The sequence below is a fragment of the Ctenopharyngodon idella genome, chromosome 13 (assembly GCF_019924925.1).
Source record: "Ctenopharyngodon idella isolate HZGC_01 chromosome 13, HZGC01, whole genome shotgun sequence".
NCBI lineage: Eukaryota > Metazoa > Chordata > Actinopteri > Cypriniformes > Xenocyprididae > Ctenopharyngodon > Ctenopharyngodon idella.
In genome coordinates, this window is record NC_067232.1 from 17,321,949 (window position 1) to 17,344,661 (window position 22,713).

Here is a 22,713-nt window from a genome sequence, read left to right on the forward strand (position 1 = left end):
AAAGCCATTGTTTTCTGTTTTTCTGTTTTCTGGTAGAAGAAATTTAAACTATTAGAAACTACTTTTTTTTTCCTCTTTATTTCTGTTTCCTTTTATAGAGTTATGCTCTGTTATTTAGTACTGCCTTATTGCAATTGTGTTTTTCTGCAATAAATAAATAAATAAATATATAAAAAATCGAGGAAAAAAAGTAAATAATACGGTAATACGGGTGTATTTTGAAAAATATATATTGTACTTGAGAGTTTTGCAATGTATTTTTCAATTTATTTTTCTAAAAGGTAATCAGATAAATACTGAAGGTACATGTGGAGATAATATAAACATTAAATATGAATATAAATAATAGGCGGGAAATATCTGTTCAGCAGGACGAACCTTGTTAGTATTCGTCTCCTAAAATGGCCACGCATCTTTAAAACAAACAAACAAACAAACAAACAAACAAACAATTCATTAAAAAGAAAATAAATACATTGCATTTCTTTGTTTCTGTCTTTCTGTAGCTAATTTTTGTTAGCTTATACCTTTAATTTTCACGTATTAACTTTATTATTATTATTATTATTATTATCATCTTTATTCATTCTCTGTTGAAGTAGTATTGTTAGTATCTTCTGCAAAACCATACACTGTAGCTTCTACTATGCCAGTAAAACACTGGGACTGACTAGAGCTAAACCACACTGCCCCCTGCCGACAGATCCAGCACGTTACGAGTTGTTTGCTGGCTCAGAGGGTCAACAGGAAGTACTACTTGTGTCCCACCGCAGTTCTCAAGCGGAAAAGGTTGTGGCATTAACGACAACAGCAACCCATATGGCGTCCATACAGCGTAAGCGATAATACTATTCCTTCTCCATTATGCGCTGGCTCTTCGATCACAGTGACAAACGCGGTGAGTGTTTTATCTTGCATCCCTCGCGGAGTGGGCGTGCACGCTCTTCGTTCGTTCAGCGCGAGGCCTTCTTGCACGCGACGCAACTCCAGCTCGAGACGAGTTTGTGCAAAAACCGCCTTGTTTGTGCCGCTAACTTTATATGCACCCTTTGGCTGCATATAAACTCATGTTGTTGATAAAAGTGAGTTTAATTCGGACCGGTAAGCGCGTGAAATACACGAAGACTGGTTGCTAAAGGCCCCCCTGGTACTCGCGGAAGCGTTTGATGGTGTGTTTGTTTTGTGAGGCTTTTCAATGTTGTTCGTTGCTTAAACGACGAATGCATCTTTTGCACAATCTGAAGCTGCTTCTTAAAGCTGTCTTCTCTGTTTAGAGGACCAAACAATGTGCGAGCTGTTCAAGGCCGCATGCGCTAGCTGTCTGTGCACGTGAGCCGATCTTTAGCCAAAATAAAAACACCAGTGGCCCTCACCAGTCTACTTTGAGTGCATGTTAATAAGACTTTAAAAGGTTTAAGACAGGAAGCAAATAAAAGGGACTCTTGCAGTGAGTTTGATTATAAAGTGTTTGTATTCTATAATGCACTTTACCAGCTTGACACCTGATGCCATACTCTGTTTGCTTACTGTTGTAATTTATTGACAAGCATTTCTGTGGTTGTTATTACAAGTAGGGGAGAGCGGGGCTAGTTGTCACACTTTTTACTCCAGTGAATAAGTCTGTATAAGCACATACTTTGTCTACTCAAATATAGGTTTATTAAAGATGCTTCAAGATTTGTGGCAGTTAAAGTGATTTGAAACTGGTGTTTCAATCTTTAAAGCAGCTGAATTAAGGAAAATTATATATATATATATATATATATATATATATAGTGTATGTGTGCATGTTAGTTGACGTGTTTTAATAAAGGTTAAAAAAACTTTGAAGTTTTGGCTACCAAAACAGCTTTTAAATATATTGCCAAAATAAAATGTAATTCTAATTTTACAAATTTTAATGTAAGAAACTAGGTTTAAATCAACATAAACTACTGCTAGAGTAAACAAACATTTGTGCAATTGGACTTTGGACTTGTAGTTACTGAGATACAGCCTCTGTGACAACTAGCCCCGACCTCCCTTATATCTCTGTATGGTTTGCAAGACATTTGTGTTAAGATTTTACTTGAATGCCAAACATGCCAGATTTTATAAAGAAGGGGAAACTGTGAGATTTTGTCAGTGTGCTTTTTTGTCAGTAGTAGTGGTAGTAAGAGTACTGTACAGAGCGTATGTCATCAATCCAACTTATTTGTCAAAATAGTACAACTTAGAAGGTTATGCAGTGATAAAGATACATTTTATAATTCTTACCTGTTTTACTCTTCCAGAGCAAACCGTACAGTGCAGGCATTCATGGATATAGTTGGTGGTCCATTCAATCATCTGGTTCCCAGTGACCAGTTGGATGATTCCTTACTTCTCGGACAGAACCTGGAATGTGAAGCAAGTGATGAATTTGAAACAGGTCACGGTCACCCCGAAGATTCACTGAAGAACATGCTCAGTGACAAAGATCCCATGTTTGGATCTGCTAGTGCCCAGTTTCATCTTTTAGAAAATGAAGATGTCAATTTTAAGCTTGGAAGCTCAGCAGGTACAGTAGTTGCTTTTGAAGTCTGTTTGTGGTTTAATTTAGAAAAAAGTTTGCAATTAACTCCTTCGACCGTGTGTTTTGCAGATGCAGATCACGACATGACAGCAGCAGGTGTTAGTCAGAGTCAATCTGATGGAGAGAACAGTCAGTCCAGCTTCTCACGGGGCAGGAGACATGCAGGTCCTCTACAGAGACGACAAACAGGTGCACGTAACATAAGGGGAAAAAGGGACATAACTGGGTGAATTTATTTGGATTGCTTTGAATCTGCTGAATCTTCTTGCAGTAAAAGTTCAGAATTAATCCTAAGTTCATTGGTTGTTCGCAACTATCCATATATTTTTACTCTATTGGTAAATAAAGTAATTAGCAAAAGCTTTTTAAAAAATGCTATTCAAAAATTGCATTTAAAATTATTTTGCAATTTACTATTTAGTGCTGTCAAAATTAACACGTGAACATATGCGATTAATTTTTTTCAGTTGAATGTGTTAAATATTTAACGCAATTAATTCAGCATCCGTTTTTTTCTGTCATAATTTGGCGAGCGTTACATGATATCAGGGGTGGGGAACATTGATCCTGGAGGGCCATTGTCCTGCAGAGTTGAGCTCCAACCCTAATTAAACACACCTGAAGCTAATCAATGTCTTCAGGATTACTAAAGTTACAGGCAGGTGAGTGTTTTTTTTTTTTCAGGGTTGGAGCTAAACTCTGCAGGACAATGGCCCTCCAGGATCGTGCTTTTATTCAGGCAAATGCTTTTAAACCATTCAAGCGCCACAAGACAAACGAGAACACGCTGTCTGTGAATGTCATGTCTGTGTGACACACACAGCCTGTGAGCACAGAAAGGCATGCGCCAGTATCAAGTTCTCTTTCATGCTTGTACAAACAATAACAAACAGAATTGTGCCAAGATGCCCATTTTGTCGAGTATCCACATAAAAGCAGTCTTAAATGAGTTAAATAACGTCTTAAATGAACTTAAAGAGTTGTGAGATAATGAGATGCGCGTCATGTTCGGCAGCGGCAGCTCTTAAAGTAACAGCAGTCTAATAAACCAGTTACTGTGATGTCTGTCATTAATGTTTAATCAAAGAACAAAGGTAACAAAGAAAATTGTAGCTTTAATAAGGGTTAATCTATATTTAATTTATAATTTATGCAGTGAGGACTGTAAAGTGTTTGATAACTATTACATTTCTGTAGGATATTTCCTACCTGTTAGATAAATATGACATTCATATAATGGGTTTGTGAGAAGATTGTTCTAAGTTCACTTAAATTAATTTAATATCGAAATGAATAGCTTTCACTTATGCTGTAATGCTGTAATCTGCGATTAATTGGTTAATTTTTTTTTTTTTTTTTAAATCGATTGACAGCACTTATTTCATTCTTACAATAAAATAAATATTTAAACGTCTATTTATATCAACTTGAAAAGATTTTTATTAATATTTTTTTAATTTACTTTTTAAAATTAAATCCGTTTTAAATGGTTCTTTATAGGGGACTCTTCTGAAGTTCCTCTACGTCTATTAGTAACTTTTACTTAAGTGGAAAACCATTAGAAGGCGATACATGTAGAATAATTATTGCTTTTCACTGTATGCCACGAGTGACCATTTGCCCCCCAAAAAAGACAAATGTTTTTAATAAAAAATATTTATAACTGTAAATTTTGGCACCCTCCTTTTGGCGTCTTTAGATATCAAATATTTGCCATATTGCGATATTAGTAATGGCTGAGAGTTTATTGGGCTTAAAGTATTCCTGAAACCAATATTTTTGCTTTCTGTTTGACTGCTCATCTGTTCTGTTTTGCGCTGCAAGTGTATTGAAACCATTTTTCTCTTTCAGCGAGCCGCGGTCGAGTCAAAGGCAGGCGCCCTGGTCCTGCACGAAAAGCAGCCGAGAGCAGCGAACAGGAGTCAACATGCAGCGGAAACTCGGATGGAGATAAAAGCATTGCTGAAAAAAGGGAAGCTCTGCTTAGCCGTCGTTTTGGAATCCATGAGGTTGACTCCTCGATGAATCCAGTTGTTGTGTTACGCCGATTAACTGTTACTGTAGGGGGCTATAAAATCGAACTGCTTCCTGGACCGTCGCATGCATTTGGATCATTTAGCACGAGCGACCTTCAGTCTTTGGGCTTCCAAGAGGACGGCATCACTGCTGATGGCCTCGCACTCGATTTGGGACAAAATCAAGATGAAGTTGCACAAGAACTTGATAATTCCACACAAGAGGTTGTTGGGGAAGTGAGTGTTGGCCAGCCCGCTAGCGATGACATGCCTATGGATTTTGGGCCGTACGTGAACCCTAATGAAGTACAAGACACTAACAGCACCATGTCGCTCAAGCCCAGTATGAACAATGCTACATCTGGAGACACCAAAATAAATGACCAAATCAAGACCCAAAAGCTAAGCGCACACAAAAAGGGGAACAAGAATGGCACAGCGGTTCAGCCTGCAGTCAAAAAGCTTCTGAAACACAAACCGGCTCTGTCTGCTGCCAAAAACAAGCCGTCTCATCTCAACAGGCCAGGGCTCTTACAGAAAGTATCCAGACATCCCAGAGACAAAAAAATACATACGAGCCGACCAGAGAGTCACAAGGGGAAGCCTAGTAAGGTGGGCTTGAAACGCCCAGGCGGGCCACTTGCTCCTAAGTCAGCCTCAAAAATACAGAAGATTCAGGATGGACATCCTGCACATCAAACTGCACATCAAAGTCCATCTGTCCCGGTGTCCCCGACAGTCAGTCGAAAACCATCGTCTGTTTCTGGCCCTGGTGTCAAGTCAGTGCAGTCTCCGCACCCTCTGAAAAAGCCACAAAATCCTCCCACTCCGGTAAACAAAACAAGCCCACCTGTGACAAACAGCCAAGGGGATGAGGAGCAGGACAAGGTCAAGATCAAGAAGGCGGAGAAGATCCAGCAAAGACACAAGAGCAGAAACTCTAGGAGTATCTCGATAGAGGAGCCGCAGCTGTTTATCCCTGATAATGCCCCTGTGGTGAAGAAGGAAGCCGAGGGTGAACCTCCTCCTGAAAGCGAGACTGTGTGGGACCCCAGCAAACACTGTGGATTATGCAAGAAACCTCACAACAACAGGTATGTTGAGTTTTATTTCTAAATTTCTCATTATCATAAATCAATAATTTTTTTTTTTATATAGTTTTATTCATATTCAAGTGTGTTTGCTCATTTCTCGTATTTTTGCTTATAGATCACCTTTGCCATCATCTAAAACTCAAAAGTTAACTTTAAAGTTAATCTTTAAAAATGCTAATAAATTAATAACCCTGTTAATATAATCTGTATATTATAGGGGTGTAACAATATATCGTGTTACAATATATCGCAATACAAAAATGCAACAATATGTATCGTTGATGCGGATAGTGACAATCTGTATGGTGTATGGTTCAGACACAATGAAAATTACTGTGTGTGAGAAAATTCAAATTTACAGAGTTTTAGTGACAGTACTACATTAAACTACTATATATAATGTTGAATATAATGTATAATGTAATTTATGGGTCCTGATAATGCCAAATGTCTTATGTTACCAGTAAAAAGTGGCCTAAATTATTTTAAATATCTAGTCAGTGTCAGAGTGCAAACATATTCGTCTAAAATAATTCTGTATTCTCAGCTTCAGAATCATGAATATTTTTATTCTGGTGTCACCATTGTGATGTGCATTGGGTTACCAGCACCAAGTCCAAGCCTATTCATTTCCACCCCATATGTAATACCAAATGTAGCATTTTAATCAATAGTACATTTTTTGTTAACCTTTTACCATACGTCTTGGAGTATCACAAAATATTGTATCGTGAGTTCAGTATCGTGATATGTATCGAATGATGACATGAGGGTATTGTTACACCTCTAGAATGTTGTGGTGCCTAAACTGGTTGCAATATTTAAAGTGCCCATATGCTGTTTTAAAGTTTTCTAATTTTGTTTTACGAGGTCTCTTACAATAGGTTTACATGCATCCAAGGTCAAAAAACACTTTAATTTTCTCACACATTGCACATCACCCCATTTCTTAAAGAGTCTGAAAATGGTTCGTTTCGAAGATTCAGTCTCTCTAAACCCCCCTTTTCCAGAGCCTTCTCTGCTCTGATTGGTCAGATGGCCCAGTCTGTTGTGATTGGTCTACCGCTTACAGCACATATAAGAAATGCGAATGTCGAATGCGAATGTAATGGTTTCAGTTTTACCTAGGGCTGCATGATAAATCGCAATTAACATGAAATTGCGCTTAAATCGATTTGGCTAAGTGCGATTATGAAATTGCAAAGGCTGCAATTTATTATTATTATTTTTTTAATGCGCAGCTTGTCAGTGAAGCACAGCTCTGTGATCATTAGCTGCTCCATCTAAAAACAGCATAGCGAGCATCCGTCTGTGAGATGTGGCTTCTCACACAGAATAAGGCACACAACATATTTCATAGTATTCTATAGTGATAAAGGCTATGTCGATTAGCATTGAAATATAAATATACTTTATTATCATGAAAATACTTGAGAAGGCTTGAAGAACTCACTTAAACCATATATTGTTGTAGTCGTGTGTTAAATCAAAGTGTTTCAATCTTTTTTTTTATTCAGCTACAGCGATAGTATGACGACCATAGGGATTTGCTGGAATAACATGCGTTATATCGTACTTCTGTGGGGCATATTTGGATTTTCTGCACGAGAGCGCCCTCTGGCTTTCAGATGGAGCAGCATCTACTACTAATCACAGAGCCGTGCTTCACTGAGGAGCTGCGCATAAAAAAAAAAAAAATCGCAGCCTTTGCCAAATCGCGTGAGGTTTAATTTTGATTAATCGTGCAGCTCTAGTTTTACCATAATAATCCCAGCGCGAGTCCTCATCCTTTCGCAGTGCATGCAAAGTGGGTTCGCAGCGCTGAAAACAGCAGCTTCTTAACATATGGAGAAAACAAAAACCAAACTCTTTCAGGCCTCAGCTACAACTACAGTGTTGGAGGGCAGGTCAGAGTAGACATTGTTCACGGGCAGCCAATGAAGACCATAGGCTGGCATTATGCACATTTGTTACAAACCTACATAGGTCCGTGCAGGAAGTAAGACTGGAATGACTGACGACTCGTTTCAGCAGTTCAGAATTGATTCTTTCTTTTAGGAGACAATAACTTTATTTGTCATGCACTTTGATCTTTAAAACTTTGCAGATCTTTCACATTCACAAACAGCTATATTACACACAGCATGAAAGGTAATATTCAAAAAAAGCATAATAGGTGCACTTTAAAACAATTGATTTTAGTGTTGTATAGATTTAGACAAACTATAGAGTTTTAATATCAGAAAATAATTATCGGCTTATCAGTATCGGACAGAATTTTAACATTAATGCATGCCTCTTTAAATTATAAATTGGTAGTAAGAAAAAAGCCTCACTTTAAGATCTGTGTGTATTTGCTCAAAGTGATGGGCTGCAGACAGACCTGCGAGTTTCATCAGCTCTGTCTGTTTGAATAGGTTCATGGTGGGCTGCGGCCGCTGTGATGACTGGTTTCACGGGGATTGTGTGGGTCTGGATCTGGCTAAAGTTCAGCAGATGGAAAAGGAGGACCAGGAGTATGTGTGCTTGAAGTGCTGTGCTGAAGAGGATGGGAAAACCGGTGCCCAGGCCACGGAGCAGTCAGACGATAAGTTAGCTGCTAAACAAAAACAGAGACCCCAGCAGTCGGTCACCGCAGGTGGAATACGACCCTTCCGAAAAGTAAGCAAACAAGTTATCCAGTACTAGACTGCAAAGCATTATGATTATATGTGTAGTTAATAAAAATGTATGCATTTGTCATCATAAAAATCAAGAGTTGTAGGAAGTACTTACGAAGTAAGTAGCTTTAATTTAATTTATTTTTACTTATATATAGCCTTATGTAATTGACATGCTTGAGAGTATAGACCAGGGGTGGTGAATACCATTCCTGCAGAGTTCAGCTCCAACCCTGATAAAAACTCACCTGCCTGTAGCTTTCTAGTAACCCTTCAGACCTTGATTAGCTTTGTTCAGGTGTGTTTGATTAGGGTTAAAGCAAAACTCTGCAGGACTGTGGCTCTCCAGGACCGACGTTCACCACCCCTGGTATAGACATTAATGTATAATTACTCTTCCCTTTTAATCGTTTAAGAACTTGTGAATTTGTGCCTGAAACTCGTCAAATTAACAATAGCGTGTCATTGCCTCAAATCAGATAAACCAAAGGGAATTAAAGGAATTGAGTTTGTGCTAATGGAAACTCTGGCACAAAAAAATCTTCAAAAACATTATAATTTGGACCTCAAGGGGAAAAAATTAACAAAAATGTATGACGTGACGAATCTGATTTGTCCTATATGAATCTAGAGGAAAAAAACAAGTTGTTCTTTGGATCATTTAAATATTTGATGGTTGCTTGTGGCAGATTTACAAAGTCATATTTTGTTCTGCCCTTTCTGATTTAGCTTTTGATTTGTGTGGTAGCCACCTGCTTTCTTTAAAAGGGTTTGTATATCTGCCTCTCTATATTTTTTTTACACGTGGGTTTGAAGGGGTTAGTTAGCTTTTCACTCATTGTAGGTGAATGGTTCCTCACAGGTGTGTTCACATGGACAGGTGTGTTACACACTCATGTACAAATCTGCAAGTACCACTGATATGGCCACTTGAATGTGTTTTGCTCATATGGCACTGTACTAAATTGTAGTATTTTTTATTTATTTATTTTTTTAACTATTTTTGTTTTATGTAGGAGGTAGGAGAAAGACGACCCTCAGAAGATTCAATGCCAAGGGGTATGGATATTTTCATCAGTTATTTTATACAAAAAAAAAAAAAAATTAGTAAAGGATTAGTCCACTTTCAAAATAAAATTTCCTGATAATTTTCTCACCCCCATGTCATCCAAGATGTTCATGTCTTTCTTTCTTCAGTCGAAAAGAAATGAAGGTTTTTGATAAACATTCCAGGATTATTCTCCTTATAGTGGACTTCAACGGACTCCAAATGGTTGAAGGTCAAAATTACAGTTTCAGTGCAGCTTCAAAGGGCTCTACGCGATCCCAGACGAGGAATAAGGGTCTTAACTAGAGAAACGATCGGCCATTTTCTAAAAAAAAAAAAAAAATTACATACGTTTTAACCATAAACGCTCGTCTTGAATTAGCCCTCTTCTTCTTCTCTATTAGAATTCTGGCAGTGTAGATGCTTCTACACGTTTATTACTGCCCTCCACAGGTCAAAGTTTGAACTAATTGTTATATACTTCCACTAGCATATTGTATATAACAATTAGTTCAAAATTTGACATGTGGAGGGCAGAAATATACTTAGCAAGCGTCTACACTGCCGGAATGACCTTTTAGAAAATGACCTATCGTTTCGCTAGATAAGACCCTTATTCCTCGTCTGGGATCGCGTAGAGCCCTTTGAAGCTGCACTGAAACTGAAATTTTGACCTTCAACCGTTTAGAGACCATTGAAGTCCACTATAAGGAGAAAAATCCTGGAATGTTTTCATCAAAAATTTGACTGAAAAAAAAGACAAACATCTTGGATGACATGGGGGTGAGTAAATTATCATGAAATTTTAATTTGAAAGTAAACTAATCCTTTAATGTTAGTTTTTAATTTTTTTTAAAATGAATAATTATCAATTTTAAAGTATCATTATTAATTGTAAATTATTATTACCAATAATAATTTTGAGATTAAATTTTTGCAGGACCAAATGTGAAGCATGAGGCAAAGAAAGTTAAAATATCTCATGTAAGCTCAAAGAAACCATCCACTGGACAAATCAGGCGAAGTGTTCGGGACTCACTGGAGGAGATTCTCTTGAAACGGTGTGTGAATGTGATTTTTGGTAGATTGCCAGTAAAGTCAGTCAATAGCTTTTCCTTAGAACGGTCTACCCCTTGTTTATATTACGTGTGTAATATTAAGTTGTTCCAACTTTATCCTCTCATCTTATAGACTGAAGGAGTCTGACTTGAAGATTTCATTGGACAAGCCTGCTGAGTTGGCCAGAAGGACAGAGAAGGAGCTTTTTGCTCTCTTTCAGGGTGTTGACAGCAAATACAAAAATAAATACAGAAGTTTGACTTTCAACCTGAAAGATGCAAAAAATAATGTAAGTGTTTTTTGTGCAACCTATTTTCACTGAAAGAATTTTTAGGAAAAGCAAGCATTTCTAGCCAAATCTAATGCTGTGTTAATGAAAAGAAATGTTCTTTTGCAGGTGTTATTCAAGCGAGTACTCAAGGGGGAAGTTTCCCCTGCTGATTTGGTGCGTATGACTGCAGAAGAGCTGGCCTCTAAGGAACTGGCTGCTTGGAGACAAAGAGAGAATCGACATGTTAGTAAAACATTAGAGCTCTGTTGCATTTCCAAAATATCACAATTTAATTTTTGGTAGACAGCATAAAATGGCATTTGCAAACTTCCTGAGTGAAGTGAACTATGCAGTGTATTTTCAGCAGGATATATTTGTTCATCAGACAAGTCATTTAATTGTCAGATTTTTATGTTGATTTATATTGATTGTTGACTTATCGATCTTTCTGTTGGCAGACAATTGAAATGATCGAGAAAGAACAGAGAGAAGTAGAGAGACGCCCCATTACTAAAATCACCCATAAAGGGGAAATTGAAATTGAGAATCAGGAGCCTGCCAAGGCACCAGAGGCTATAGAGGCTGAGGTGAGATTTGGGACATTTTATGCTCCATTCTTTGCAGCTTTGTTATATTTTCCAACAAGGAAAAAGAAAATTGCTTTCTAAATTTTCCTCCTGCATCTTCAGCCAGAGCCTGTGCCGAAAGCTGCGGAAGTGCCTGAAGAAAAACCACCTGAGACTAAAGCTGACAGTCCCAAGAAATCTATAGATACCACCAACTTGCACAAGTCTCATCTATTTGACCTCAACTGCAAAATCTGCACAGGTAAAACCATTAAAATAAAGTTTTTCTTGTGAAGAGTTAAAGGGGCGACATCATACTAAATAAAAAAAAATACCCCCTTAGGTGTACTTATGTACTTAGCTTTTTTGCTCCACTAACATAACTGATAAATTAAGTCTATTAAGAAACTCCTTTGCATGTAAAATGAACAAGTGTTTGTGTCTTTTTACAGGCACAGTCTTAATTGTTAAAGTATTTAAAGGATTGGTTCACTTTAAAATGAAAATTACCCCAAGCTTTACTAACCTTTAAGCCATCCTAGGTGTATTTGACTTTTTTGTTTCAGACGAACACAATCAGAGTTATATTAATAATCACCCTGATGCTTCCAAGCTTTATAATGGCAGTGCACGGGGGGCACAAGTTTGCTCAAAAAAGTGCATCCATCCATCATAAATGTACTCCACACAGCTCCGGGGGTTAATAAAGGCCTTTTGAAGCAAAGCGATGCGTTTGTGTAAGAAAAATATCCATATTTAACAAGTTATAAAGTAAAATAATTAGCTTCCGTCCAAGCTGCCTTACGGATTCTACTTGAATCTAAAGCGTAACGTGCACTACGCAACGTCCTACGTTGTGTAAGTTACACTTTAGACACAAGTAGAATCCGTATGGCAGTTTGGCCGGAAGCTAGGATGGCTTGAGGGTGAGTAAATTTTCATTTTGAAGTGAACTAATCCTTTAAACCTTGTTAAAAATAAACTTCTTATCTCAAAGTTGCCAATGTCTTCAGAATTAGTAGTTATTAGTATTTTTAAGTTATATAATGTTTTAATGATACAGTGGACTTCAATTTCATGAAGTGATTCTTTAAACGTTTTGTGGATGTTTCTGTGAAGGTCGCATGGCTCCACCTACAGAGGAAGCCGCTACAAAGGTGGTAAAAGTGGCTACAACAGTTGTGAGGAGGCAGTCTAGTGCGACAGACGAATCTCAGCACTCCACAACTACACCTACATCAGCACTGATGGACGATCTGTCTTTAAGAGCCATGGAGGAAGGCCTTCTCAACTTTTTGCCTGAATCCAGGTAAGATTTCTGATTTAAGCAAATGACTTTCAAGCAATCCCATGTTTAGAAAACAAGACTTGAAATGACATTTATGAAATTGCTGGTTTTTGATTTATTTACTTTAATAGGTCAGATGGTCTGAGTAGCAAAGAAGATACAGCTACTTTCCTCAGCAACCTGGAGAGTCTGTGGGGCGGCTATGTTGATATGCCGGCTGTGGCGAGGTTTCTAACAAAAGCTTATCCTGTCTCTGGAATACTGGAACACCTAACACAGGTAAGTGACATTTTAAAATGCATCCCAAATGTGTGAGTCATTTGAACTGTTGTATTTGAAGCATATCAATACATCATTGTGTCTGCAGGATTTGCCGGACAACATCCAAGTAGGTGGACGAATTTCCCCTCAAATAGTCTGGGACTATGTAGAGAAAATCCGTGCTTCTGGGACAAAGGTGGGAATGATTTATCCTTTGATTTGATTAGATTTTACCATATTTGAATGAGCTATTTGTGACTTTTTTAAATGTTTATTCCCCAGGAAATTTGTGTTATTCGCTTCACCCCCGACACAGAAGAAGATGAGATCTCATACACTTTGTTGTATGCCTATTTTAGCAGCCGTAGAAGATACGGCGTTGTTGCCAACAACCGCAAACAAGTCAAAGACATGTATCTCATTCCTCTTGGTTCCACAGAAAAAATTCCCCACCAGATTGTTCCGTTTGATGGTCCAGGTAAGACTTTCTTTGCAGGTTCATTTGTAGGATCTGTATGATTATTTTTGCAACAAAATCTTTGATATTAATCATGATGCTCCACATTGTAGGACTGGAGACCAATCGTCCGAATGTTCTTCTTGGATTGGTCATCCGCCAGAGACTGAAAAGGGACTTCGGGGTAATCCTGCCAAGCGATGTCAGTGAAGCTCCAAGTTTCTTGGCAGAAAGCAAATCTCAGGTTGACTACCCACAGAAAGCTCCTGTGGCTCAAGATGTGGAGCGAAGTTTTAACAGCGGTCCTGGGAACACGCGGAAAAAAGACACTGCAGACTTAATTAAGTCAGTCATCGAAGAACCGATATTGGATACGGAGACAGAAGAGAATGTTTCTTTGCGCTTTCTTCCCGGTGTGCTGAAGTTGCCCGGAAACTCAGCATCGTCCTCAAGCGACAAAGTGAAGAGTGACTCTACAACACCAGAGTCCAAAACTCCAACAGTCGAAAATGAAAATCATGCAGCAATCCATCCTAAACCTACAGCCAGTGCTCCTCGACTTGACCGCTTTGTTATCAAGAAAAAAGACCCCAAAGCTGTTAAAACAGAACAGGTGCCATCCAGCTTGAGTCTGGAGACCAGCTCAGAAAAGAAAGAGAGTGGAGTCGTATTTTCTCTGAGTGACAAACCTGCAGATGTTTCAACAGAGAGTTTCCTTTCCTCTCTCGCAACCGCTAAACCCAAAGAGGAGGCCGAGGCCGAGTCCGGCAGCACAGCTACACCAGCTACTCAAGAAACAAGCGAAACCACTTCATCGGCTGTATCGAAAGATTCTGTTACTGACTCTTCTTGCTCTGTCCCCAAAAACGAAACCGTATCAAGTCCCACCAAGACTCTGAAGACATGTCCTCTTGGTATTTTAAAGAGAGTGTCTTTATCAGCTGAACCTACTGAGTTAAAACTGCAACAGCCGGAAAGTAATTCAGAAAAGTCTCAGCAGAAAGTTACTCAGCAACCATCTGCACAACCCTCTGAAGAGTGCAAAGCCATAGAGGACATCCAAGCCATCACCACAATCTCATCCATTGGGAAGAACGAAGGTCTCAAGCAGCCTAGGACGTCTTCTTTTAACCCTAAAGTTTACAGTCCACCCATTTTTCATTCGTATCATCCTGGTCCACCTGATCCCCAATATTACCCTCCTCCAGCCAATCCTGCACCTTTCTTACCCCTTCAACCACAGGTCCCTCCACCTTTCCCATTTCCTCCTGTTCCGCCGCCGCCTCAGATGTTCCCTCAAAGCGATCCTCGCATGCTCACTCCACCTTGGTCTCAAATCGTCCCTCCCCAAACTATCCCTGCACCTTCTCTGACTTACGAGTCCAGCTTACCAACCTCTTCACCCCTCAGCAAAGACGAGAAGAGTTCGGAGAAGTCTTACAGTGACCTGGGCGACAAGCCATCCAGGCGCTCTGAAGAGACCTACAGGAAGGACAGTAGAGATAGAGACCACTATGACAGACACCATCACAAAAGCAAGCACTACGACAGGGATCGGGAAAAACACAGGGAAAGAAGTCACAGTCATAAAGAGCGCAACTCGAAAGAGGACAGGTACGAGAAACCGAGAGAACGGCACCACAGCAGCAGCAGTCATTACAGGGACAGAGACAAACACAGGCGGGACTCTGATTATGAGAAACACAGGAGGGACTCGAGAGACAGGCGTTCGTGATCTTGGCATCAAACCGCTTCACCTTCCTTAAATCTGTAACACAGTAGAAGAAAACTATTTATAAAGTTGCAAAATGATTTTTGTATGAAAAGCAGCTAGTACCATTTCTTTTCAAAATCTTAAAATATTTGTTTGTTTTTAAATGTAAATTTTCCCTACGTGGCTATTCAAGTATCCACTAACATTGTCTTCACAAGCAGCTGGTTGTCAAGAAAATGAAACTACTGTTGTACGCAAAGTGCCATGAGACACAACATCCCATGGTTGATGAGAACAGCTTCTTTTGCTTCACTTTTTATTTTTCAGTTTAAATTTTTCTAAATTTGGCTTCTTAAGTATTTTCTATGTTTCAGGTGACAAGTATTTCTTTGTACATTTTGGCTTGTCACACAACAGAAATGTGCATATTCAGCACATTGTGTTTATGTACAGTTCATAATAAAATGTTTTTATTGTTAGTAAAGCGACTGAAATGCAAGTCTTTGTTTGTTAAACATGCTCATTTTTTTATTGTCATGCACTGTAATTAAAAATACCTGAGATCACAGAAAAAGGTACTGTATTTCACAATAACAAAAAAGCAATTATAAAAGACTACTTTTAGGGTAAATGCAGGATTGCCAGAAACAAAATGATGTCCCATTAAAGGAACAAATGCCATTTATTTATATATACACTGACGTTCAAATGTTTGGGGTAAGATTTTTTTAAAAAATACAGAAAAACAGGAATATTCTAATATACTATTCTAGTTTAATATATTTTATAATGTAATTTATTCCTGTGATGGCAAAGCAGAATTTTCAGCATCATTACTCCAGCCTTCAGTGTCACATGATCCTTCAGAAATCATTCTAATATGCTGATTTGGTGATCAAGAAACATTTCTTATTGTTGAAAACATTGTCTTTAGTGTCACTTTTGATAATTCTAATGAATCTGTGATGATTTCTAAAAAAGACTTCTTACTGACCCCAAACCTTTGAACAGTAGTGTATTAATATTATATATATTTGATTATTATGGGAAACAGAAGTGTATCCACCATAAACCACAATACAATTTATACAATTTTCTTTGTTTATTTGATATAAACAAAATCACACAGATTAACATCAGGGTAAGAAAAAAAAAGGCTAACCCAATTTTTTTTTTTTTTTTTTTTTAGAAAATAAGGGCCAGATTTACTAAACGGGCTAATGAGCGCAATTCCAAAAAAAGAGGTGATGGGAGAGGAAAGTTCTGCATGTGATGTACTGATGACGTGCATATTAAAGAACACAGACGCAGCAGATAATTTCCATAATGACCAACGCAATCTGCCAAGAGCAGTACATATTAGCATCTAGTTTAAGATTTGATTTTTTTGGGTGTTAAATAATGGCGCAAATACTAGTAAATTGACTAGCGCAAACCTTAGTAAATTTTGTTGCGTGATTCATTTAAATACTCTGCTCCCATAAATTTAGTGTCTGAAATGGAATCTCCTACAAATGCATATGCAGCCATAAAGATAGCCCTGTTCAGCCCTGATTTTTCACTGCATGTTTTTAGTAAATCCTGACAGTAGTTACAACACCAAAAGAGGGTTTGCGCTGGTGCGAGCTGTTAGTAAATCTGGCCCTAAAACTTTTAGTTTGACCTTCAGGCTCTTTGCTGAAATAAAATGAAATTTTAAAGTCCTATTTTGTACCTTGTTTGTGGAAAGTGTTGCATGTTTTGACAAATCTCAGTACTTAATACTAACGTGCAAGGAAAAAAAAGACCTTAGAAAGTACACCACATTATTTATTTAAAAGAAATACCTCCTTAAAAAAACATGTTGTTTTGATTCAAAGTAGATCAAGTCAAAGTGAACAGGCCTTTGTGGCATAAACAACAAAGCTGGACACATCGCAAATAATGTAACAACCTGACCTTCAATAAGAGGCACAAATATGCAACAGTCCTGCTATCATGTGTTCGCATCTCTTCATTTCATTCATTCAAACAACAAATGCATGGTGATTTTGAGATGGAGGGTGTTTTGAAGAATTTTTGGATTATATAAAGGTTCACTTCTACAACCTGACATCTCTGTGACAGCATCATTTTATCATGCCAATAATAAACAACAGATTTCACCTCTTGAAAACTGGCACTGTGATTGTGTCATTTAGTGTATTTGATAAGACTCATTGCGTATTCTATTCTAGATGTGAATACCTAAAATCAAATATCGAGACAGAAACAATAAGCACAATTATTTTTCCTACTCATCACCTTGATAGACATTGAAACCTTCACTGGTTTGATGAAACTGCAGCTGTCTGGTGTCCTGATACAAGAAAACATCTTTAATACTCCCATCAAACCCTTTAGTAAATACACCAGATGTAACAGATGCCACATCTCTATTTAATTCAAACCCCCCCAAATAAATCACCCCTCCATAATTTACCGCTACATACTGTTCAAAGGGGTCAATGTCTTCAAAAATGACTCTTTCCTCATTCACATAGACCTGGATGAGAGTTCGGTTGTGAATAATAGACAGGTAATTCCAGTGATTACAGCAGAATGTGTTTTGGTACACAAGAGGAACAGCATTTCTCTCACCAAGATTGACTGAAACCTTCAGATAACCGTCCTGCAGCCCGACCGCTAGATGATCATCGTCTTCACTTTCTGCTTTCCCCATCCAAAGAATCAAACCGTCCCCTGCTGAAGTGGAAAAATTCAATGAAACCTCAGTGTACATCAAATTCCTAGAGTTGTACTTTGGATCCTTGTATTTCAAATATGAGTTTCCAATAAACTTTATAGTCCTCAATATAACTTTTTGGTCACAATAAGTCCCAATCCATCCCAAAGAACACATACATGAATACGAAGCAGACGTATGGACACAGAGAGAACCGTGTTGACAAAGACTGTTGACACAGTGAACGGACTGTTGGCACCGTAAACCGGTCCACGTTGAGGGGCAAATACACCTGAATGAAGAAAGACCCACTGGATGGCAGTAGCCACTGTTCATGCAAACCTTATACCCACACGCTGTCCCGTCCCAGTCGCCAACATTGACTCCATCGAGCGCACCTGTCTCTGTAAGCTCAAGGTCATGCCCGTTAACTATGACCTCTCGAATGCCGCCCGTGAACCCCACCGGGTCTTTCTCCGTTGCATCCTGGGACACTGCATTCAGTAAAGACACGCCCCCAACGAAAATATTTGTGCCAACATCCAGAGTGCTCGTGCCCTCTGAAGAGTTCCTGGTCACGGCTTCATCGTCTAGAATGAGGAAGGCACGGTTGCCTTCTCTCCCAGCCTTCACTGTGTGCCACTTCATGCCAGTCACATCGACCTCTTTTGGAGACTGTAATACAATAGTTTCGTTTCCCAGATTATAGCGGAGCTGCACAAATCCAGCTGACAGGGATATGCTGAGGAAATCACCTTGGGAGAGGGTAGAGAATAATGTTAATTCATAGTCTTTTGTTCACCACAAAACTCCTGTAATCATCTCTGTTGTTGTTTTATTCACATTTGGTTTCTGAACATATGAACAACTTTAATATGTATAGTAGATACACTTAAATGCTTTAATTTTGCATAATGTAAGCAGTCAAGATGCTGACTTACCAGACCGACTGCTCAAGTACCGTGCGGTGTAGAACAGGATGCCCTCTGGTGAAAGTGTTTGAAACTGCAGTTGAAGATGGGTTCTGTGCCTTATATTGATGGGAGGAAATGACATCCAAGATGACTGATTGCCACTGAAGAAAGGATCACTGATAGATACAGCTGGAAAAGAAATAAAAATAAAAAACCAGAAAGCATAGTCTAATATTTGCTGTTTAAATGTTCATTAACTCATTTAAATAATTTTGTGACTTCCATAAATTGAGCATGGAGTATTTTTATAGGAAATATAATGGGTAAAAAAATAACTATTTATTTTTAAATATCTTAATAAAAATGTCAACATATTCAAGGCAAAACTTATTTTGCAGTGCCCTTTTACAATAATTTTTTTCCCCCTCTAAAACATAAAGCTATATACAAATATATATTTTCATGTATAACTATCCTTTTATACTGTAATACATATATTTTATTTATATACACACTTTGAAACAAATGAATACTTTTATTCAGCAAGGATACATTAAATTGAAAGAAAGTAACAGTAAAGACATTTATAATATTACAACTATTTCTCTTTCAAATAAATGCTGTTCTTTTGAATTTTCTATTCATCAAAGATTGATAATAAGAAATGTTTCTTGAGCACCAAATCTGCTGAAAATTTAGTAAATAACTTACATTTAAAAGTATATCAAAATAGAAAAGAGTTTAATTTGTAATATTTCACAATATTACTGTTTTTTTTTTTTGATCAAATAATTACAGCCTTGTTGAGAATAAGAGATTTCTTTCAAAAACATATTCTACAAAACTTTTCCTACTTTATATTAAAGGGTTAGTTCACCCAAAAATGAAAACTGTCATTAATTACTCACCCTCTTGTCGTTCCAGAGATTAATATTTTTTGCAAATAAACTGGCAAATTATGGTTTTTTTTTTTTTTTTTTTGCACAAACAAAATGCGTTGCTTCATAAAATTGAGGTTAAACCACTTGGGTCACATGGTTTACTTTTATGATGCCTTTGCTACCTTTCTGGGGCTTGAAATTGGTAGTTGCGTAGGCTGTCAATGGAGGGACAGAACCCTCTCAGATTTCATTAAGATCATCTTCATTTGTGTTCTGAAGATGAACGAAGGTCTTACAGGTGTGGAACGACATGAGGGTGAGTAATTAATGACAGAATTTTCATTTTTGTGCGAACTAACCCTTTAACAAAAGTGTATTTTTTCTACCTACAATTAGAGTTCTGTATACATGAAAATAAACATAAAAATATAGTTATCAATAGAATAAAAATAGCTGTCATTAATCTCCAATCTTTAGAAAGCAAAATGAGACAGCTTAAAAATGGGCAAATATTACATTTTTACTACTTTTTTTTTTATTGTTATCTTTTTTACACAATGTTTCTCTGCACCCTTCCTTAGACCCTCTAGCAGCTCTCTGGAGGTCAGATTGATTGTTGTCTAACCTTGCTGGCAGAAGAGTCCAGCAGAGCCTAGGGGGCACTGGCATGTGTATCCATCAGGAAGGGGCACACAGGTGGAGCCGCGAGCGCAGGAGGGCGGTGGGATGTGTTCGGCATCACAGAACGACACTTTCTCAGAGCAAAGTGCACCTTTCCATCCAAACATGCACTGACAGCTGGAGGGGAAGGCCAAAGAGAAAAGATTAATAATGTTTGTCAGTCATTCACTCGCACAAGTTGGCTCAAACAGGTGCTTGTTCTAAAGTGGAAGTCTTACTACACAGAGGATCCAGAGTCCACACAGGTGCCTCCGTTCCGGCAGATGACCAGGTTGCATGGATCAACACCACACTGCCCCACATTACGTCCTGACTCTGGCCTGCCCTCTGGCCCTCCTGGAGGTTGAAACTTTCCATCTCGCCTTGTCCGAAACAGCAAATCGAAAATGCAGCCTTTAAAATCAAAGAGAGAGAGAGAGAGAGAGAGAGAGAGAGAAAATTTGTCATTATTTACTCACCCTCATATTCATGGTGAGCAGCAGTGTTGGGGGTAACGCATTATAAGTAACTTGAGTTACGTAATCTGATTACTTTTTCAAGTAACTAGTAAAGTAACGCATTACTATTTCAATTTACAACAAAATATCTAAGTTACTTTTTCAAATAAGTAATGCAAATTACTTTTTCACATTTATTGACTGACAGCTCTCCTGTCCTCATTTGAGAGAAATAAAGTGCAGAAGTGTTGTGTGCGCTGTGTGAACATGATGGTTGTTGTAGTTCTAGACTAAATGTGAACGTGCATTTACTTTCTCACAACATTCAGTATTCCTCAAAATTAATAAAAACAGTGAAATGCAAACTCAGAATATTACACAAACCTGTTATAATTAAATATATTGAATTACAGAAATATACTTTATGTATTTAATCTAACTTTATTTATCAATGTCTTTGCTACTGACCCTCAATAATCTAATTTAACCATACTAATAGCACAGCTGAAAGGTTTGATTGAGCTGCGGCCTCTACTGTACAGGTGTAACCCAACAAACAAACCCAACTTAAAAGTAGTCTTTATGACTTGTGCGCTATATTCCAAGACTTCTAAACACATATGACACCGTGAGCAAAATATACAGTACCATTAAAAAGTTTAGGGTCAGTAAGATTTTTTTTTAAATTGACAGTAAAGACACTGTACAAAAAATGTCTCAAACGCTATTCTTCTCAATTTTTGAACAAATCAGAAATGTTTCTTGAGCAGCAAATCAGCATATTAGAATAATTTCTGGAGGATCATGTGACACTGAAGACTGGAGTAATGATGCTGAAAATTCAGCTTTGATCACAGGAATAAATTACATTTTGAAATATATTAAAATGTTAATAATATTTCACAATAATGCTGTTTTTATTGTATTTTTGATCAAATAAATGCAGTCTTGATGAGTATATGAGACTTCAAAAACATTAAAAACATTGGTGACAATGTTTGCAATTATTTTTGGAAAGCAACATCATGGTGAAATGGGTACAAAAATCCATGAGTTTGAGCTTTAATGCTAAAATGAGGAAAAAAAAATTGTTGCTCTTTTTTAAGTAAATAGCAAAAATGAAATGAAATATCCAGTGAGTGGCAGATACGGATGAGTGGTATGAATATAAAGGGACTGCCTCAAGCTCCATGAGCTTTACAATCATAACTGAGTATTAAATTCATATGATAATCTAATACTCAGTCAATAACCATTTAAAATCATAATCAAGCAGTTTCAACAATGTAATTTGAGGTTGAAGAGGACCCAAGATAGCTGTTGTGAAACTGTACTTTATTTGCCCAGTGGACTTCCGTTGTAAGTGAATTACTATAAACTGAGGGATGAGTTGAAATTATGTTATGCGGTAACAGAGAAAGACTTGTATTGAATTCTGAGCATTTCTTAAACAACATCGACTAAATGACAAAACATGCAGTGGTTAGGATGTATCTTGGCCCATTTGTCATCAGTTCAAATGTTTTCATGATGTTGTGCTTAAAGGTACACTATGTAACTTTTGGCCCTCTAGCAGTTAAAAAACAAAACCATGCATTTTGCAGAAGAACACTGTTTTGGTTGTGCTTCGGCTCTGCGTAACTGAATATGGTTATCCTAGTGGTTATTGCGCTATTTAAATTTTGAACAAAAAAAAGTTACATAGTGTGCCTTTAAGATCGTTGCACAGAATTTAATGAGGCTGAAGTCAATGACCAGGTTAAACATTTCTTAAATGACAGACACAATCTTATAAACAATTCCTTGCTTCCACTCCTCATGAAATGCATTCATTTTTTCAAAATAGCTGTTAAAATCAAAACAAATTTACACAGTAAAATACTGTTTTCCATTGAAACAGTAATATACCGTAAAAACAATGCATTCTGGGTAATATTAATTGTTGTTTTCGAGAAAGTAGCCTATATTTTCTCGAAAACGACAAATAATATTACCCAGACTGCATTGTAATATACAGAATGCATTATAACAGAAGTAATGTACCGTGAAAATGCATTCTGGGTAATATTTGTCGTTTTCGAGAAAGTAGTAGTAGTAGAATGCATTGTT

General features: G+C 37.6%; 2 protein-coding genes across 4 annotated transcripts; one reads left to right on the forward strand and one right to left on the reverse strand.

The window, feature by feature from the left end:
• Window positions 1-678: 678 nt before the first annotated feature.
• phf3 (PHD finger protein 3) lies at window positions 679-15,471 on the forward strand. Of its 3 annotated transcripts, none has more exons than XM_051917824.1 (16): window positions 679-835; window positions 2,274-2,539; window positions 2,624-2,743; window positions 4,406-5,663; window positions 8,081-8,324; window positions 9,340-9,382; window positions 10,312-10,432; window positions 10,563-10,719; window positions 10,828-10,944; window positions 11,160-11,288; window positions 11,391-11,529; window positions 12,387-12,576; window positions 12,687-12,834; window positions 12,923-13,012; window positions 13,099-13,294; window positions 13,387-15,471. In XM_051917824.1, the coding sequence occupies exons 2-16, from the start codon at window positions 2,299-2,301 to the stop codon at window positions 15,006-15,008; spliced, it is 4,815 nt and encodes a 1,604-aa protein (XP_051773784.1). In that variant the 5' UTR covers window positions 679-835; window positions 2,274-2,298; the 3' UTR covers window positions 15,009-15,471. The 3 variants fall into 3 exon arrangements, with proteins under 3 accessions (XP_051773784.1, XP_051773783.1, XP_051773785.1); XM_051917823.1 differs by having other exon boundaries at window positions 723-898; XM_051917825.1 differs by lacking the exons at window positions 679-835; window positions 2,274-2,539; window positions 2,624-2,743; window positions 4,406-5,663; window positions 8,081-8,324 and adding an exon at window positions 9,068-9,092.
• LOC127525334 (protein eyes shut homolog) lies at window positions 14,948-22,695 on the reverse strand. Its single transcript, XM_051917829.1, has 4 exons — window positions 20,386-22,695; window positions 20,112-20,284; window positions 18,633-18,794; window positions 14,948-18,446 (listed from the first exon to the last, which is right to left on the reverse strand). Exons 2-4 carry the CDS (start codon window positions 20,272-20,274, stop codon window positions 17,260-17,262), a joined length of 1,512 nt encoding a protein of 503 aa, XP_051773789.1. The 5' UTR covers window positions 20,275-20,284; window positions 20,386-22,695; the 3' UTR covers window positions 14,948-17,259.
• Window positions 22,696-22,713: the final 18 nt, after the last annotated feature.

Coding starts and splice junctions, on each gene's coding strand:
- phf3 (XM_051917824.1), top strand. CDS start 2,299: ATGGATATAGTTGGTGGTCCATTCAATCATCTGGTTCCCAGTGACCAG. Junction 5,664..8,080: donor AAGAAACCTCACAACAACAG/GTATGTTGAGTT, acceptor CTGTTTGAATAG/GTTCATGGTGGGCTGCGGCC. Junction 10,945..11,159: donor GACAAAGAGAGAATCGACAT/GTTAGTAAAACA, acceptor TTCTGTTGGCAG/ACAATTGAAATGATCGAGAA.
- LOC127525334 (XM_051917829.1), bottom strand. CDS start 20,274: ATGTTTGGATGGAAAGGTGCACTTTGCTCTGAGAAAGTGTCGTTCTGT. Junction 18,795..20,111: donor TGGACTCTTCTGCCAGCAAG/GTTAGACAACAA, acceptor TTTCTTTTCCAG/CTGTATCTATCAGTGATCCT. Junction 18,447..18,632: donor GTACTTGAGCAGTCGGTCTG/GTAAGTCAGCAT, acceptor CCCTCTCCCAAG/GTGATTTCCTCAGCATATCC.